At 43.5% G+C, this 18,420-nt stretch overlaps 1 protein-coding gene across 6 annotated transcripts; it reads right to left on the bottom strand.

Annotated features, from left to right (window-relative positions):
• Positions 1-2,629: 2,629 nt before the first annotated feature.
• LOC135263624 (putative monooxygenase p33MONOX) lies at positions 2,630-13,273 on the bottom strand. 6 transcript variants are annotated; one of them, XM_064351889.1, is made up of 10 exons: positions 13,063-13,273; positions 11,485-11,602; positions 10,901-11,017; positions 10,225-10,336; positions 7,889-8,076; positions 7,113-7,233; positions 6,496-6,620; positions 5,217-5,320; positions 4,120-4,316; positions 2,630-3,737 (listed from the first exon to the last, which is right to left on the bottom strand). In XM_064351889.1, exons 4-10 carry the CDS (start codon positions 10,250-10,252, stop codon positions 3,529-3,531), a joined length of 972 nt encoding a protein of 323 aa, XP_064207959.1. In that variant the 5' UTR covers positions 10,253-10,336; positions 10,901-11,017; positions 11,485-11,602; positions 13,063-13,273; the 3' UTR covers positions 2,630-3,528. The 6 variants fall into 6 exon arrangements, with proteins under 6 accessions (XP_064207959.1, XP_064207958.1, XP_064207957.1 ...); XM_064351888.1 differs by lacking the exon at positions 11,485-11,602 and having other exon boundaries at positions 10,225-10,330; XM_064351887.1 differs by lacking the exon at positions 11,485-11,602 and having other exon boundaries at positions 13,063-13,272.
• Positions 13,274-18,420: the final 5,147 nt, after the last annotated feature.

Raw genomic sequence — 18,420 nt, 5'->3', positions numbered from 1 at the left:
ACAGACACTTTCCAAAACCTCTTTTTGCTTCAAAGATTTTTTTTGTTCCCGTACCTCCATGTTCCTGTAGAGACCCCCCAGAGAGCGGGGCTCCCATCCCTACGCACAGCACAGAACCCAGTCAGGACAGAGGGCCAGCTGGAGAAGGAAGCCGCTCGCTCTCTCGCTTGGGTGGACCCCAGGAAAAGGCCGACCGCCGCATTTAACAGCAGGACGTCCCGCCGGGCTCCACAGTGAAGTAATGGGAAGTGACCCACCATGCATCACCCGTTAAGATCCACCGTCAAAGCGCTGAAGGGATTCGGTGTCGCTGGAGAGCATATGTCCAGCTTCCAGGCACCAGACGGACGGTAACAGGGGGGTAAAATGGGGGGAGAGAGGGGGTGGGGGGGGATTGTGAAGTTTAAACAGAACTGAATGGGGCCCTGGAGTCATTCCAGAACAGAGTAATTCAGCGGTGACACTGTGGGAGGGCAAAGAAAGCATTTGAAGCTCTCTGGAGGGGGGCAGAGTGTGCGTACAAGCGCTCGCAGTACATTAAGAGATCATTCACAGCCTGGTTAACCGCTCTCTTTCGGGTTTATGATTTAAAATTAGGCACATACATCTCAGTTTCCTGTTAGAGGTGTGAAATTATTAGATTTTTTTTGGGAGGTCTTCTTGTGAAGGCACGCCAAGCCAGGATTTGGGAAGAGAAATTACAGGCAGAAGCAGATCTTCATCCCCCTCTCCCTCATTTACAAAAAAGGGGGGAGGAGAATATACTCCCTATGGGTCCCCAAGCCTCTGCCCTTTCTCTCTCGTCTCCCAAACATTGACATGATGAAACTGAACTTGGCTGGGAGATGCCACGCTGCTGGCCGATTTCTGTGAATCGGGCGCGGTTTCTGGCTCACGTCGGGGACATTCTGAGAGGGGTGGGGGCGGCGTTGGACCTCAATCCTGAAAGAATTATTCTTTAAAAAAAACAAATTTTGCTTTCCCTCTCAATGACTGTGTAACCCCTTTGTTTTGACAAAGAAAGTTTGTCTGCGATGTCATTCGACCCCCCGTCCACATCCTGGGTGGAGGGAACACTCCTCATAAGAACTATCGGTTGTTTTCAGGGGAGAGAATATAACTTGTTCCAGTTTCTGTAAAATACATCAGAAAAAGAATCCACACTGGTTTTGATCAGCTTGTCAGTTAGAATACAATGTGTGCAGTTAAACAGATGCACAGCACAGAGAAAGGCAAAGAGATGATGCTATTGCAAAACTCCTGGGGAACATCACGATGTGCCACCACCATTTAGCAGGGATCTGCATTTTTTTTAAATCTTGTTTTCATGAACAAATGCTGAAGTCTGGATTCTGCTCCTTGTTCATCAGAATGCAGAGAGCACTTACAGTATCAAATTTTTCATGCTCCATTCAGCTATTAGAATGGCTCAGACATACAAGGAGTCTGCACACCTTGTATTTCTGAAACATATTGTACTTATAACAGTTCAATGGAGCACGCAAAATTTGACACTACTGGAGACTGGACTGGAGTCTACGTTCTGATAATGGATAAAGGAGCCAACTCATGCATTTGTTCGAAAAAACTCCTTTTTTTTTTTTAAGGTAGATCCCTACTAGACAATGACACTGCATTTCAATAAATATTTATGTAGAGATGCCTCTGTAAACTGCTTAAGAATAAACTCTTACTTACCAAAGCAGTTTACTCAGGCATCTATGCGGAAACATCTCTATCAAAATCCAAGCCCATATCAGCAATGAAATATGCAGAGTAAACAAGGACAAAATACCTTTCTCTTGAGCAAATATGAAGCATGACATGATATATAGATAATTGAGTCTGTGAAGGTCAAAAAAAATACTTTGTGCTCTAGAACCATAAAAAATTTCAAAGCCGGAAAAATCTGCTGTTTGACTAAACAACCTCAGATGTTCATACTCTTCAGACACAAAAACCTGGGGAATAAAAATAAGGAATAGCAATGCTAGCAGTGATAGGCCTCTGTAGACTGGATCAGGAGCGACAGCTGTGTGTTTACAGATCCTGAGGAGGAGTACATGGGATAGCTGTGCGCAATGTGGTTTAAAGTGAAATGCTATGAGTACTGTGAGGTCCGGTGTGGCCACTGAGGTTTACTATATGGGGGTAGCATGTTCACAATGCTAACAGATAAACCTGTTACAGAGCCACTCATGACAAACTCATTGATCTACATGACCACAATCATCTGAAACAAACAACCCATTATTTAAGTACAAAAAAAGAAAAAAGAAATGACATTAAATTGTGGCAGTTTTATGTTTGGGGTAGGCTTCTTTCAATGTTTAGAAGACAAATTTAACAGGACCAAAAGACTGTCCTTATGTGCCCAGTTGAATTTAGAGGATTTTACCGTTGCTATGCAGCGGTACGAGTGTACACCACTCTTCAACTGAACTGACCTGCTAGCTTTATATTTTTGAACATTACCAAAAACTGCAACAATTTTGCCTTCCAACAGCCATAATTCAAAACTAAGACCCAGATATTACCTGGTATAGCACTGGACATATTCTTCCAATGATTTTATCTTAAACTTCATAACTTATTTGAGGGCAGAAATTCAGACAATTTGCGAGAATGCTTAGGTCAGCATTGAGTTTATTTAGAGGTAAACCACCGAATGAACCACACAGATAGGCGTTGTGTATTTAACCGAACAGCCTGTCCATTCAACCATTTTAAATCTGACAATAACTAAACTACAGTTTGACCACTTTGGTGTCTTTGCGTGTTGTACTGAACTCTTGAAACTAAACCTCAGCGTTTTACACTTAACGCCACATTTATAAAATTTGTTTACCAGTACAGACTCCCATTGAGCAACATAGGAACACTAGGATACTCAATCCATTTAAGATGAACAGAAACCACTGGACCATTGACTGTACGACCTCACGAGCAATCTGAAGAACTGACCTATCAAACGGCGAGCCTGAGCAATGTGATCTAGGGATCTGCAGAGAGGAAAACAGCACACTATAAGAAAAATAAAAAAAAACAACTTCTTAATACAACACAAAAAATAAGGAATAAAATCTTGGAGCGAACGCATTGGGGATTGGCGAGGAGACCGTGGGAACGTGTCGAATTCGCTCACGCCACCGCGACATGGGCGGAGACAATTAAAGAAACAAAAGTACAACATTTACAAATGAGGTCCGATTCAGAGGGTCAACCGTGAAGGCAAACTGAGAAAGGAGGAGTTCAAAAAACGGAATCGCACTTACACACGTGTTCAGCTGTACTACACAAGATCTACACTGCCGCTAGGTACAGGAAGTAGGCACCGGACAGAGAGGACTTACAGGAATGAAACTGGAATATTTCTGCAAGCGGGTCACAGAAGGGCAGGGGTACGAGTGGAACACAGAGAACGATCCGGATCTCTTTTCTGAGGGAGAGGAATGAGGGTAGACCAGCTACAAGCATGGTGGAATTCTCGAAATTTTTTGGGAGAAGCCAGGGGGGGTAGTTTCCCCCTCAGAAGCCGGAGGGGGTGAGCACGTTCATGTCCCGGGGCCGGAGCTTGTGTTGGCGGGGCGAGTGGCGCTTGCTCTCCATCGCCGGGATCTCCATTTTGGGGGGCTTGAGGTTGGCGGGGTCCTCGGCCAGCCGCGTGGCCTGGGCCTTCATCACCTCCATGGGGGTGGGCTTCTGAGCCCCCCTGTAGGCCTGCAGAGCGAAGCCGCCTGGAGACAGAGCGGGGGGCGGAGTCAGCGATGGCAGGGGCGGGGACAGGACATGGGGCGGAGCCAGAGAGAGGGAGGGCATAGTCTCTTTCCACACCATGCTAGGTTACATAATATCATAATGAACGACAGACACCAACAGTGCTCCCATTGTAGGAGCATTTGCTCCTGAAAACTGATGTGTACTAACTGTAAAAATAATTTAGGAGCACATCTACTAATTGGGATGCATAAGTACGCTAATCAATTTTTCAACTTATATTAGCATAGAGCCCTCCAACGTGGCAGCATGGTTACCGCAGTTTCTACATCAACAACCAAATAAAAGAATGGGATAAAGAAATAAATAAAAGTGAAATGAGAACCATATTGCCGTGGTTACCTGCGGTGGCCGGGTCCGTACCTGGGTCTGTGGTGGACTTCTGTACGATGGGGCGGGGCCCAAATGCGCCCCAGCGCTCCACGGCTCCCGCTCCTGCTCCCTCAGTGAGTGGCGGCTCTGCGGGGGGCGGGGCCGGCGGGTTAGGTCCCATCTCCACACCGGCCAGGGAGGCCATAGAGCCCTGGCTGAACCATCCTCTGCCACGCGGGGGAGGACAAGGACACAGAGACACACACACACACACACACACACACACACACACACACACACACAAGAAGCTCATTAACATACAGCAGGCTCAACTCACAACCTAAAAAAAAATTTCCTGGTGCTCTGTTCAGAAATAAACAATCCGAAAATAGAGAACTAGCACTCTCAAATACACATTTTTCGAATATACTCAAAGAGTGCTCGTATGTTTGACCCCACAAGACAAAGACTGTCAGGTTCTAGCATGGGCGCGGCTCGCGTATTCATGCACACGCTCCTGTCAGGCCGTCTGTCTGTCAGGATGACAAAGCTTTCTCCTAATTAGAGAGAAGCACTCCTGGAGCACTGCGGACCAGCGAAACAAACTGTCGGGAGATGCATGGCCCCTTTCAAGAACCAAAAGGTCAGTCTGTTTACCACAGCTTTGTTAAGCGGGTTTCCAATACGCGCTGATGATTACATACGTGACGGGCGCGTAAATAGATATAATGATTCATAATGAATAATACATTTTACCATTATCATATTCAAATAAAACAGCAAATACACTGAATACAGATATGAGCCAGGTTGACCACAGAGGCCCCCGTAGACAGTGGCTAAGACAGCAGGAGTCAGGCCTGTGCTTCACTCAGAGGTAGAAAATCCAGATTCAGGAAGTAAAAGTCCCCAGTATTCTGTTCCAATCACCTGGATTTGCTAATTAGCACAATTCTTCAGCCAGGAGGTAGAGATAATCAGTGAAATCAGCTGGCCAAGTTCATGGGTGGAAGAAACACGTGGCAGAACTTTTACTTTCTGACCCCTGGACCTTCCACTGCTGGCTTCCCTTTGTGAGGACTAAGTGCGACAGGGGGAGGGGTGCGGGTCGACCCCTGAGCTTGTACCTGCGCTTCTGTTTGGGGGATGCTTGGGGGGTACTGCTGGGGGTGGACTGGGCCGACGAGGTCTGCTTTTCCTCCCGGGACTCCCCACTTTGGATCTTCATTTTCTACGAGAGACGCCACGCCATCGAAGACCGTTAAGAAGACGCGATGAACACACAGTGCAGTTCCACGCCGAAAGGTCCCGGACAAAAATCTCTGCATTTACTACCATGGGCCTGCTGCAAATTGGACTGGTAATGTACTTTCTTAAGAAATGGCAGGGTTGAACCTGACATATCATGTTCTCAAAGGCAAGAGAAATTAAGTTCAGTGACCCATTTGCTGGCTGTTGCCAGTAGACTTGGTTTATATTGAAGTTTAACAAAGTCAGCATTCATCGGGTCCATTTGAGCTTGGCTCACTGTACAGTCAGTACAACAAAGCCTCAAGTACTTGGGCGCCCTCTGGTGGACAAACAAAGATGCACATGCACACAAGGGCCTTAAGTGGAAGTTCACCTGAAAACAAACATTTTTAAGCAATCCAGGGTACATGTGTGGGCAGAACAAATAAGATAAAATAACAACAATAGATACATGTGCATTAGGTACTATTTTTCTAGGCATAATATCGTAACAAGTTCCAGATTAACAGAAGGAAAGCATCAGCACCATTCTCCATGCCAGCACAGCGATATGGATGTGATGGGCTGTTTCTGCTTTTGCCAGCTCTGCAGCAGGTTTTTTAAGGGCCTGAAGTGCATTGCGGGGACTCATGGCATGTGGTTGTCCTGGACATATTGTCACAAACAATTGATTTGCGATCAACAGCAGACCACTACTTCATTTTCCCCATTGCCTTATTTTCAGAGACTTCAGTACAGGGTTTTAGCACTGTTCAGCGCAGGGGAAGAAGAAATGCATTGTGGGAGGTTGTAGCTTCAAGAAGCTCAACAGGAATGTACAAAGAAAAATGTACTTTCATTCAAATGTGAATAATTCTTCCATCTGCAAATAAATATGCATATTGTCGTATTCACACAACAAGGATAAAGGGTGGCAGCATACTACTGAACTGAATGGGAGAAGAATTCTCCTTCAAACAGAAATGTCTCATTGGTCTCCATTCATCCCTCCAGGTACAACCCCCTCTCCCTGATAAAGCTGGAACTCTCAGACCCACTCACATTCTATTAACAATCACAGCTCAGCAATCAGCATGTTTGCTAAAGCGGCCTAAAGGCTGAATAAGGCTGGAAACCCGCCATCGCCGCGGGCGCCACCGCGGGCGCCGTACTCACGTGCAGCGACTCGGCCATGCGGTGGTAGCGCGTCTCCTCGGCCGCCAGGCCCTTGTGGGGGGTGTAGCCCGTGTCCGTCAGCCCCGCCTGCTTCTCGAACCTCTGCACGTTCTCATGGGTGTGCTCTGCAGGGGACGGGAGAGACAGCACCTTTACAGCACGTGTGTGCTGTATTTACAGTGTGTGCGTTATATGCCCTACATTACATTACATTTATTTAGCAGATGCTTTTATCCAAAGCAACGTAAAAAAAAGTGCATATCACGGTCAATGGAACAACTACAAAACACAGGTTCAATAGAGTACAATACTCATTTCGCACAATAGCAAAGAACAAAGTTCAGTTCATGCAGTGAACATTATTCTGACCTGACTTATGCCAAGTCAAACTAGGGGGAAGGACAAGCTACAATATTATAACTGCCGCACTGGAACAACAAGGATGCAACAACATCGGTGCACAGACTTTTAAGTTATTACTTCAGAGGAGCAAAACCGATCAAAATGGACATGTGATCAATGCGTTTCAGTCGTCAAATGCAATAAGAAAAGAAAAGGGGGGGGGGGGGGATTTATTTTTAATGAATAGTACTTCCGGGTGTGTGATCAGCCCTTACTGGTCATGAGGGAGTTCATGATGACGGCCGAGGCCTTGGCTTTGACCACAGGGACTGAGGGCTTGGTGAACTCCGGGTCGAAGGAGGCCGCGTGGGTCAGGACGCTCTCCGTTTCGTCCTCCTGTAGACGGTAGAGAGGAAAACACACACGTTCAACAGAGCCCAAAACCTCTCACTGGAGAGTACTATCACCGCAGGTCAAAACATGTACGGGCCGGCCTCGTCCCAGGCTACACCACAGATTTCAGATGCACTTACTTTCATTAAAATCAACCTGAATTCACGAGCTTCCCTTCTCTCCTGAACTGCTTGCGTAAACCTGTCTCCAAGGCAGAGAGCACTGAGCCCTCCTGTCCCAGCGTGACCCCCAGCCAGTGGGCGCTGGCATGAAGGGGATTTGCAAGCAGAATGTGGGGTGTGCCACAAGCTGAATCACACTGTTTCAGTAGGCTAACTAGCAGATTTTAACACTTTGAAGAGTAAGTTTTTTGGAATGTTCCCCCCCCTTCCCAAAATTCTAAGTCAGTGTTCTAGAATTCTATTGCTCCTTGTTACCAGTAGTGATTGTTACACCACCATTAGAATGTTCTGTTTAGAACATTCTAATGACATACTTGTGATTTTATATTTTAAAGGTTAAAATGGTTTAAAAGGCCTCAACATAACGAAGTCCTCAAGTAATACTGCTTCGTGCCAGGCAGCTAAGCTAAGGTAAGCTAAGGTAAGCTAAGGTACATGCTGTTTTGTGGACAGTAAAAGAGGGGAGGGAGACTCACCTCAGTCAGACGCTGAAACTTCCTCTCAGGAATAATGGGTCTCCTCCACAGGATGTTGACGTTCATGTCGGACGGCGGGGGAGACATGGGCGCCTCCAGGGCGTCGTCGTAGCTGAGGGCGCGCCGGGCCATCCCGATCGGGAGGGACATCCCCCCCAGCATCACGTCCGGAGCGCCGGACTCCAGCGCTGTGCGTGAGCGGAGACACACGTGAGCATGCACACACACGCGTGGGGACACACACACACACACACGCGTGAGCACACGCGCGTACAAAGCCCTGTGAGCAAACAGGTGTGAACACATAAGCGCACAGCGCAGAAGGGCAGCCGCAAACGCAGGGCCAGGAAAGAGCACCGGACCACGAACCAAGAGAGAACCTCATCTAATCATCCGCCTGCACCCGAGGAAGTGCACCTGCTCCAGCAAAGCAAAACGCCGACTACAACACAACAGAAAATACAGGAAACACTGTATAAGTGCAATTCTATCTTCATAAACTCTTTTAAATATCGGTCTGGCTGAATGCTTAAAAAATAACTGTAGTGCCTGTGCACCTTGAATTATTTCTTTATTATTTTCTTTTAGGAAACTTTACACACATAACCATGCCTGCAATTAGCCCTACAGTACATTGCTTTAATAGCAATTTATACACTCTGTAAACTCTTCCTTTCAGATCTTTTTCACATACTCTTTTATTGCATGTTCGCATTCAAACATGACAGAAAGTATTTACCTAAAACCCAGCTCAACTGAGAATTTCCCTACAGTCTGTTCTAGATTGAGGGGCCCAGTGGCTACTTTTCTGAACTCCGTCCTGGGGATCCTGTGTTTGTGGGTCTTACTCCAGGTGAAAAATCCACGTGCCACAACTAATGAGCTGTCGATTGAGCCACAGCTGAAACCACACCGTCTGATTGACAGGTAAAAACAGTTAAAGCGTGCTCAATGCTGCAAGCCTGACCACCTCAACACATTAATGGAACCCACCGTCGGCAGCAATCGACAATGGGCTAACATGGCATTGTGAGAATGTGTTGTTTTTTTTAAACCAAAGCAGCACAAAAATGCATGTTATGCTACCCGTTATCTCATCATGGGATTGGCTGAAAAAAAAACCAGCACACAGAGGTCCCCACTCTGCACAGCAGTCCCTAGTCCCCGCAAACACATCAGGAAAATCCCTGACTGAACGGTTAAAAACAGCCAGCTCTGGGTCCCTCTCCCCCGAAAACAAACTCTCTGCATAAACAAGACACACCCAAATTTGGCATGGATGTGAGAGAAGATACTGCAGTTCTAACAATACCACAGGGCAGAGACGGTGACAGACTGGCAGTCATCCAGAACAGTCTTTCTTCCTGCCTCTGCTGCAAGACCCCGCAAGTACAGTTTGTCCTGTCACTTATTCGAAAGTCAGCACAACGCTAACTCCAAACCTTGCAGTTAGGATTTAATTAAGGTAACAATGCACATCCTGGCAGCTCTCCAGCATTAACTTGCACAGTCTGACTGACCTGAGGATGTAATAATGGATTAGCTAACAAGCTTTTTCAACATTTTAAAAAATATATTTTTAATACAGCATAGAGTAAACAATACATACAGACTGAGGGTAACAAGGAAACAACCACTGTTGGCAAACAGAGAGGGACCGGTTAGGTAAAGCACCTATTTTGAAGTGACACAGCTCAAATAACTCAGGTGTAACTTGGTTATAGGCCTAATTCACATTTATTCAATTTACAATTGGTTGCCAGATTTTAAAAACGTCATCTAACTCTTGTACAGAGTGAAAAGGATTCTTTCTATATGTAAAATATTACTGAGTTCCCCAGGCCTGGTGCATTATGGACCGTTAGCCAAGTACGGATGACACACCAAACAGAAACGTTTTCTAAACTCAAACTAAGCAGTAATGCTTTTCAAATGACTGAACTGTTAAATAGATTTTGATCAGCTAGGCAGTGGTGTACTCAGTTAGACATGCTCTACAGCTTGTGAAGTTAAATATTTTACTGTTATTTTGACATACTGACCAATTCAAGGCTAGGAACATGGACAGAGTTCAGGTCTGCGTCATTCAAGCATTAAACAAGAACTGTATTACAGAGCTCCACACTTAAAAGAATGGAAAAGCCACTATTTGTACACTATTAGGCCTACTACTTTACTTTTTGTCATCTTGCAACTGAAACGAGCCACTGCCATCAGTTTGGGAAGCTGATCTATGAGTCCCTTCTACAGGTGCTTCATCTGGTCACAGCCAATAAATTAACACGATCTGCTACCTGCTCTGGTGGTTCTGCAGTGGTCACGCCCCTCCTGCTTACCTGGCAACTCTCCAGGTCGGGAAACCATCGTTCCGTGGAAGTGTCTTGGGTACAGCTAACACTGAGCGATAGTACGGAATTATCCAATCAGAGGGACAGACTGGACCTGGATCTGCAGGGTGAGTACAGAGAACATGGAGAGATGTGTGTTAATGACATCATCAGGTTGATATATGAACGGCAACACATAAGCGTTCACTATCCCTGCTTACAAACAGTCAAAGCAACTCCGTGACAGAAATGGAAATGCTGACTCATCAGAAGAGATAAGAAACAGGAACAGAGCTGGTCAAACTGATATAGCAGGAAGACTGGAGATTTACAGACGCAATGATGTGCATGAAGTGCAATATGTGTATGGACAACTCAAAGTAACTATAAAAGGTAAACAAATGCTGCTGAAAGGTTTGAGAAAAAACCTCAACTGTATGAGCACTAATCTGCTTGTACAGTGAGTATATTATATGCTAATATATGCGAGTGCACTACAGGGTTACTAATTGGCCTTGCCATCAGGAAATTGTTGTATGGTTTCCATTTTCCTTAAGCAATTTAGATATTATCTTATTCTATAATTGGGTTCTGAACCAAAAACCTTTGTGCACCTAAAGGCAATTACACCGCTCTGTCACCCGCATTGCACTGTGACCCAAATCGACAGTGACCCCTGACTTACCGTGCTGGTGGGAGAGGCGGTGGTTATTGCTATGAAGCAAATCTATGGTGCAGATTCGAGGACACTGGGGTTTCACTGCAGGGCATTGTGGGACAGGAGAGGAGCACAGGCCAAGATCTGGAGGGAAACAGGGAACGGTCAACGGTTACAAAGCAGAAAGCAGCGGTCAAAGCCATTCCAGGGTATCTGCACCTTTCCAGGAACTTCAAGCACCTGTTCAGACCATCGACATGTTTATTGCAGTGGTCTTCAACCCCGTTCCAGAGGATCTACTTTCCAGTAGATTTTCACTCCAACCCTGACAAAGCACACCTCATTCAACTGCTAGAGATCTTGTTGAACAGATAATTAGTAAATGGTAAATGGACTGCATTTATATAGCGCTTTTATCCAAAGCGCTTTACAATTGATGCCTCTCATTCACCCATTCACACACACACCAACGGTGAAAGGCTGCCATGCAAGGTACCAGTCAGCTCATTGGGAGCAATTAGGGGTTAGGTGTCTTGCTCAGGGACACTTTGACACGCCCAGGGTGGGGGATCGAACCGGCAACCCTCCGACTGCCAGACAAACACTCTTACCTACTGAGCCATGTCGCCCCCGAGTGCCAGGAGTCAGGAGTGCCAAATTAGAGTTGAAATGAAAACCTACAGGACTGTGGATCTCCGGGAACAGCGTTTGAAACCACTGGTCTATTCTCTAAGGACACAATTCAAAAGTTCAGTGATCAGAACTTCAAGGATCGTTGTAATTGTTCTGCTGGTTGTTGCCGGAGCTCTCTAGAACCGTGGAGCATTTAGAATCCACATGCTGGGTTACAACAACATTTCAAATGTAAAGTGAAACGTCGATTCCTGTTCAAAATACCCATGTTAAACAACTATCAAAAACCATATATTTGAGATTTTCCTGATTTGGAAAGAGCACAAATGCCAACTGAATTCACAACAGTTTGGGATTTTCATCGTACGGCATATATGCAGTAAAGTTACAGCAGATGACTGGTAAAACAAAAGCCAACATTAATTCAAGCACTTCTGTGAAGTGTGTGCCAAACCTGAGGCAGCAAGACTTTCAGTGATCCCTGGGAACACAACGTAGCTTTATACCGGTCTATGCCGCGCGTTGTTGCATACTGTTATATTGCCGATTAATGCTAGGGTAATGGTAAAATTTTGCATACCGTTCTATGCCGTGCGTTGTTGCATAATGTTATATTGCCGATTACAATGCTAGGGTAATGGGAACATTTTGCAATGTTAGCAACCTCACGTTAGCTAGCAACAATACCCAGCTGCTAGTCTGTAGCTAGCTAGTTATGTAATTACAAAAATATCCACCTCGCTACACTCGAACATACACCACGGCGTTAACCTTAGCTAGACTACCTACATTAAACATTCGTCATTGTATTTTCGCGTTTGACTCCACACCAACAAGCTGGACTAAGACACTTCTTTCAGGAAGTGAAACATTATCGTTATTAGGCCTAGCTAACATGAGATATCCGTGGTCTACCCCATTTTGTCCATTTCCAGTCAAGTCAATGTTGTCTAGCATTTGTTAGCCAATTTTGATAGCCGTATAATTAACTGCCACATAAACTGTTACTTAGCCTGCAGTTAGTCTACTCATGTACAGTACATATCTAGCGATCATTGCAATGACAATGGAAATATATGAACTGGTAAATATTGACCAACTAGACACCTGGAAATTGAACAAAAACATCCCTCGCGTTTGTCTGCTTGGTTAGCGGTTGGTTGGCTAAGACTGTGTTAGCGAATAAACGATTTGGTATATTGGTAAGTTAAGGATAGCCAACGAATAATGATCCACAGGGACAGTTAACCGCACTGAACGGTCCCGTTATCTAATCTACTCCATGCTGGCGACTGTCATTATAATCATGATTGTTATCTGGAACGCGCTGAACAAATAACCTGTTATTTGGTAGTCTATTCAACCTCACTTCACTGAACACTCAACTAACATAGATAACGTTAGCCGTTTTTAGAAAAAAATAACAAATAGCTAGCGAATCATTCGTGGTCGTCATTATAGCAACAGCAGCCACAGCACTGTAAACAATAGCGTGCCTAGCATCACAAGCTAACTAGCCAGTATTCCAAAACTCAGGAAAATTCTTGTCTACTAACCTGGGTGACAGTGTTGTGTCGCTATGCTAGTAAGTTGTCTGCCCAGCTAACACTTAAACGTTAGCGCCGTTAAAGTCCGTAACGGTACGGTGAGATTTGTAATTTCCGTGTTTTTGAATAAGCAACAAAAGTCACCGTCGGCCATGACTTTCCGTTCTCAGAAAGCGTATGGAGCTGTGGTGATACCGACTGAGCCGGTCTGCGCCGGTCAAATGGGCAGGGTCTCGCGAGACATCGTTTTACCTTTTTATCTCGTTGAAAAATACATTTCATCGTTCTGTCATCAACCCTTTTCGGACAGCCCGTGCTAGATAATTTATCTAACAGGCAATTGACCAAAGTAGCGACGTACAGCGTTAGTGTTAATTTGTTTATTTTCGTATTTATCATAGCAAGCTGCATGCGTGAACCTAAATATTATAAATGATAAAAGTAATGAAATGATAAGACCATGTAATGAAAGAATAAACAAATGAATCAAGAAAAAGTGGTTTTGTATTATAGTTTGATTCCATATAATAATAATAATAATAATAATAATAATAATAATAATAATAATAATAAGGAACAGACAGTGTTGAATAGGATAAGATAACATTGAAATGCATTAAAGAATAAGAAATAAAAATAAGAAGAAAAAAAGAAAATAAAATGACACGAAAGGCTAATCTAAAATAATACATTTGTTAAAAGAGACTTGAAACTCATCTGTCCCTGCCTTTCTAAAGTTAACAGGGAGTGAATTCCGGAGTCCAGACACCTGACCTGACACACACACACACACACACAAATATCAGCAGTCATTTTACTTTACATTGCATATAGATTTTTCACACACTTATCCAGAGTGCATTAGTGTACCCACAGCCCATGTTAACTCAGATGGAAATGATAACATAACACATCTCCCTCCCTGTACACAAGATCTTCACTTATAGACCCTTTCTGTTACATTTTACAAACAAATTAATTTTTGTAAAAGTAAAAATTTGTTATATTTTACCTTTGGCTTGTATGTAAGTAATGTAAATATAACCAAAATGTGGAGAATAGTTTAAGTTCTTGTACATTAACATCTTTTCTTTAGCTGGTTATTTTCCACAGCATTTCTGAGTGATTTGATGAATGACTTTGGCTGGTACTGGCTCATTTGGGATTTCATTGTATTACAGTAATTGTAATGAGAAAACTTACAAGTTAATTGTGACACCCCTCCTGCAGTATGTTGTCTAAAATGAGTATTGCATCTCTACCTGGTATCACTGTTAGAAAAAAGCACTAGCTACCTACAGCCATCCCCCATCCCAAGGTCTGCCTTTTATATTATGGCAACAACCAAAACATTCCTGGTCCTACAAACTTGAAATGAGCTTCTGCTGTTGTATGAAATGACAGTGTTATGCAATAATGACACATCTTGCATCTAGGGATCTTTTCAGAAACCTGGTGATATTGTTTCTGGATTACAACACACTTTTCAAAGACACACTTTGCCCTCACTTACTTTCTTAAGTCCACTGACTGTTGAAGCCATAAAATCACGGGGATACCTGAGCTACTCACCTGCATTGTAAGCTAAGTCTGGGCAGCAGGAACTTACTGATGATCATCAGTACCTGTATTCACTGGTAGTTAATTAAATTTGATTAGCATCTACTACATCAAATCAAATCATTCATTTCACGACAGTACAATTGTGTTTTGTTATCTTGTCTTGTTTTACATCCCCATTATGTTCATTATCTCCGCCAGGCAAGAGCCTAGAGGGGATTATGCGTTTGGGCGCATGTGTGTGTATGTGTTTGTGTATCTGTCCGCCGCTAATCTTGCGTACTACTGGGCCGAATAGCCTAATACTTGTTGTGCATGCTGATAGCAAGCCAAAGACCTGAATTCTCGAATATTTTGCAAATCGATCAACGACAAGTATTTTATTTGAATTCATTTCCATCATTGTCCATTGAAATACATTGAGTGCTAACTCTTCACTCCTCCTAACTGGCCGGTAGGGGCCGCAAGTGCTCAACAACTGCTTCCGTTTGGAATGAAAGACCAGCGATGTAAAACGTCAATTTCAACGTTAAAATGCCAACAAAATAATCCGCCAACTAACGGGGTACCTTAATGTTTGAATCTCTGGCAATTATTTTGTTGCCATTTTCACGTTGAAATTGATATTTTACATTGCTGGTCTTTTGGAATGGTTCCTGTCCAGATTTGAAATGAAAGTGCCAGACTATAACGTCCACATTAGCCCTGTCTAACACATCGTGGCTGATATGAATGAAATTAGCTAACATGTCACCACCTTTAGCGTTACTTCACTGAATCGGCGTTTTTGGGATTTTCAGTGGCACGGTAAAAACTTGTAATATTGTATTTGTCAGGTTGCATTGATTGTGTAGCCTCTATTGTAGCATCAGCAAAGCTAACACGCCTGGCGAAGATCTGCACTCTACTGAGTGCACTCTTCTACTTTGTGTTGTGATTATGAAAGACACATATACAACTGCTTCATAACCAAATCTTTTAATATATTTAATAAGGAAAGAGCGAGAGAAAGAAAGAAGCTAAGAGAAGGAGAGGAAGAAAGAAAGAAATAGAAAGAGAGAGAAACAGAGAGAAAGAGGGCAAGACAGAGAGAAAGAGAGGGTGTCAGAGAGAGACAGCAAGAAAGAGAAAAAGAGAATAAGAAAGCAAGAAAGAGAACAGAGTATGCAAGAAAAGAAAGAAACAGAAAAAGAAAGAAAGGCTGGGAATCAGAGAGAGACAACCAGAAAAACAAAAAAAGAGACATAGAGGCTAAGAATGAAACTGAAAAAGAGAGTAAGAAAAAGGCAATGTAAAAAACATGAAATTTACAACATTGCAGTTCATTTTTTATTTTGAGTCCACAATCACTGGGGTTCATTGCTGCATGGACGCTGCTACTCATTTATCATCTATTATTTTGCTTTCTCTTTCTTTGAATTCCTCATTCCTTGCTTCTCTTCCTCAGCCCTGCTCTTCTTCCTCTGCCACCTCTTTGTTATCGACTTCCAAAAACTCAATCTCTTTTTCTGGCCTTTCTCTCCTTCCTTCTTTTCTTTTTCAGTTCCATCCTCCTCACTTTGTCCCACATTCTTTTCTTTCTTTTCTTCATCTTCAATTTGTCTTTCCTCCTTCCCACTCATGCCTTCCCCAGCTTCATTCTGCTCCTCCCCATCACTTTTCCCCTCATCCCTTGTTATTTCTTTCTTGTCCTCAGATCTGGCAGTTTTTTTCCTGTGCCCACACATTTTAGCTGATGTCCAACAGGTCCACTTCTTTCTCTGTCCTTTCCCTTGTTTATCCTTCTCAGTTGGAGTTTTTTCTGCACTTTCCCCCTCCTCCCCTCCTTTCTCTTTCTTGCCGTTTTCCGCTCCGCTCTGTTGATCTCTCTTATTCTCTCCTTCGCGCTGACAGGTCTCTCCCGTGCTCTCTCCAGCACACCTCACTATCGCGTTTCCAATTTCTGCCCGGATTGGCATGCGGTGTTCATACAGAGCCTTCTCCAGGCCAGCAATCCTCTTTTCCATAGTTTCCATCATCAACAGGATCTGTTCTACTGTTTTTAACAGATTATTAACCTGTGCCCCTATGGCGGCCACCTGCTCAGACCCAGTCTCCTAAGGACAGAAGAACATATGTAGGCTACTGATGAGAACAGGCCGTTTAGTCCATCTAGGCTACAAATCGAGTTCAGTAACATCTGCAAATGTAACCATTTTACTAGAAATGTACTAATGTCATTTACACAAATGCACTTTTATCTCTTTTTACTGAAACACTGAAAAAAGTGTTAGGATTACTGACTGTGGTCTTGGGAAATCAGAAAGAACCTTTTAGCTGTCCTTATGTTCTAACCTTAGCACGCATGTTAAAATATGCTACCTTATTTTCCTCCTCGTCTATGACACTCCCTGTAAGCTATCCATCGGACAGCTGCTGCTGTTGTAGAATTCCCTCCATCGACTCCTTTTCTCCGCCCATCCCCTCCAACTTTTTTCCCATCTCGTTTTTATGTAATTATTTTGTGTTTCTTCGTTCGTGCTTCTCTCTTCTTATGCTGCTAACAATCTGAAAACCTGCTGTAAAGTGAGTTTAATTTATAGCAGATTCCACGTCTTGCTATTGTGACTTCACCCGAAAATAGCATATGAGATTCCATAGAGTACTAACCATTCATAAAGAAGGCTGACTTCTGTGATCTAACGTTCCAAGACTTCTCTTGCTGGTAAATAATATTCTCTGGTTCATATATGATAATGCTTCTGTTCGTTCTATATTTTTAAAATGAACGGTAAAGTAACTTGATTAAATCATCACAAACCTTTGTGTTAATGGTTTAGTCTATATCGACTTGACCAGTATGTCCTTTTCATAGTTTGTTTTGTTAACCTTAACGGGCCGTTTGTGCTTTGTTTTACGGTTCCGTTTTCAAGTCTTTTAATTGATAAAGCGGTTAGCCGACTACTAATTCCGCTGGAAGAAGCACATTATCGTCACAGTGGCATTTTAGTTGTAAAATAAGTGAAGTAGATAATTGAGAAAGAGGCTGTTTAGCTGACTAGCAAACTAGCTCCAGCATTAGTTTGCTTTTGCGTCGTCAAGCTGTTAGCTGGCTTTGCTTGCTTAGCTAATTAGCAAGCTAGTGGTGAAGTAGGCCCATAGGCCCTACTGCATGCTTATACACACAGGGCCAAGTGACTTGAAAGAATTGAGGAAATATTGGGTAGCATTGCTTTGGAATACATCTTATTTCATTTCGGTGAGGCAAGATAGCCTATATTGTTTGTAGTACCGTAACTTGGCATCATTTTGATATCAATACTTTTAATGGCAGGCCTGGATTTTGGCAGTCTGAATGAATGAGTTATAGATGGTGTATGTCTTGTATGTGTGAGTAACTTGGCATTTTTGTACGTTGAAAACGTGTTTTTTATGAGATATCATTTCTTTTTACAAAGCGTTTTATTATGAGAGTGAGAAATGCAAAGTGACCCTGTAAGAAACGGTTGTGGATTATGGCTATCCTTGTGTGAATTTGTACAGTCTGATGAGCGTGTACCGTTTAGCAGTTTCGGTTTGCTATATATGTAAAACAGTGGCTGTGACAAAGCGTGCGGTGGCGTATAAGTGTAAACGCATCAGAAACGCAGGTGAAATATGGCCAGTGTATGTACTCACGGATTTGACGGCCATCCAACGAGCCTTGATTGACAAAAGAATGAGCAAGCCCGTAGAATTAGAGCAACTTGTGTACCCTTCTGTCCTGCTCCGTTGTCTGTTATTTCGTGGAGATGCACTTTCAGTGTTTGTAAGGTTTATAAGGCATTT

This window comes from Anguilla rostrata, chromosome 9, assembly GCF_018555375.3.
Source record: "Anguilla rostrata isolate EN2019 chromosome 9, ASM1855537v3, whole genome shotgun sequence".
Lineage (NCBI taxonomy): Eukaryota > Metazoa > Chordata > Actinopteri > Anguilliformes > Anguillidae > Anguilla > Anguilla rostrata.
The sequence above is the reverse complement of the archived record's forward strand: the minus strand, read 5'-3'. Positions and strand labels throughout refer to the sequence as shown.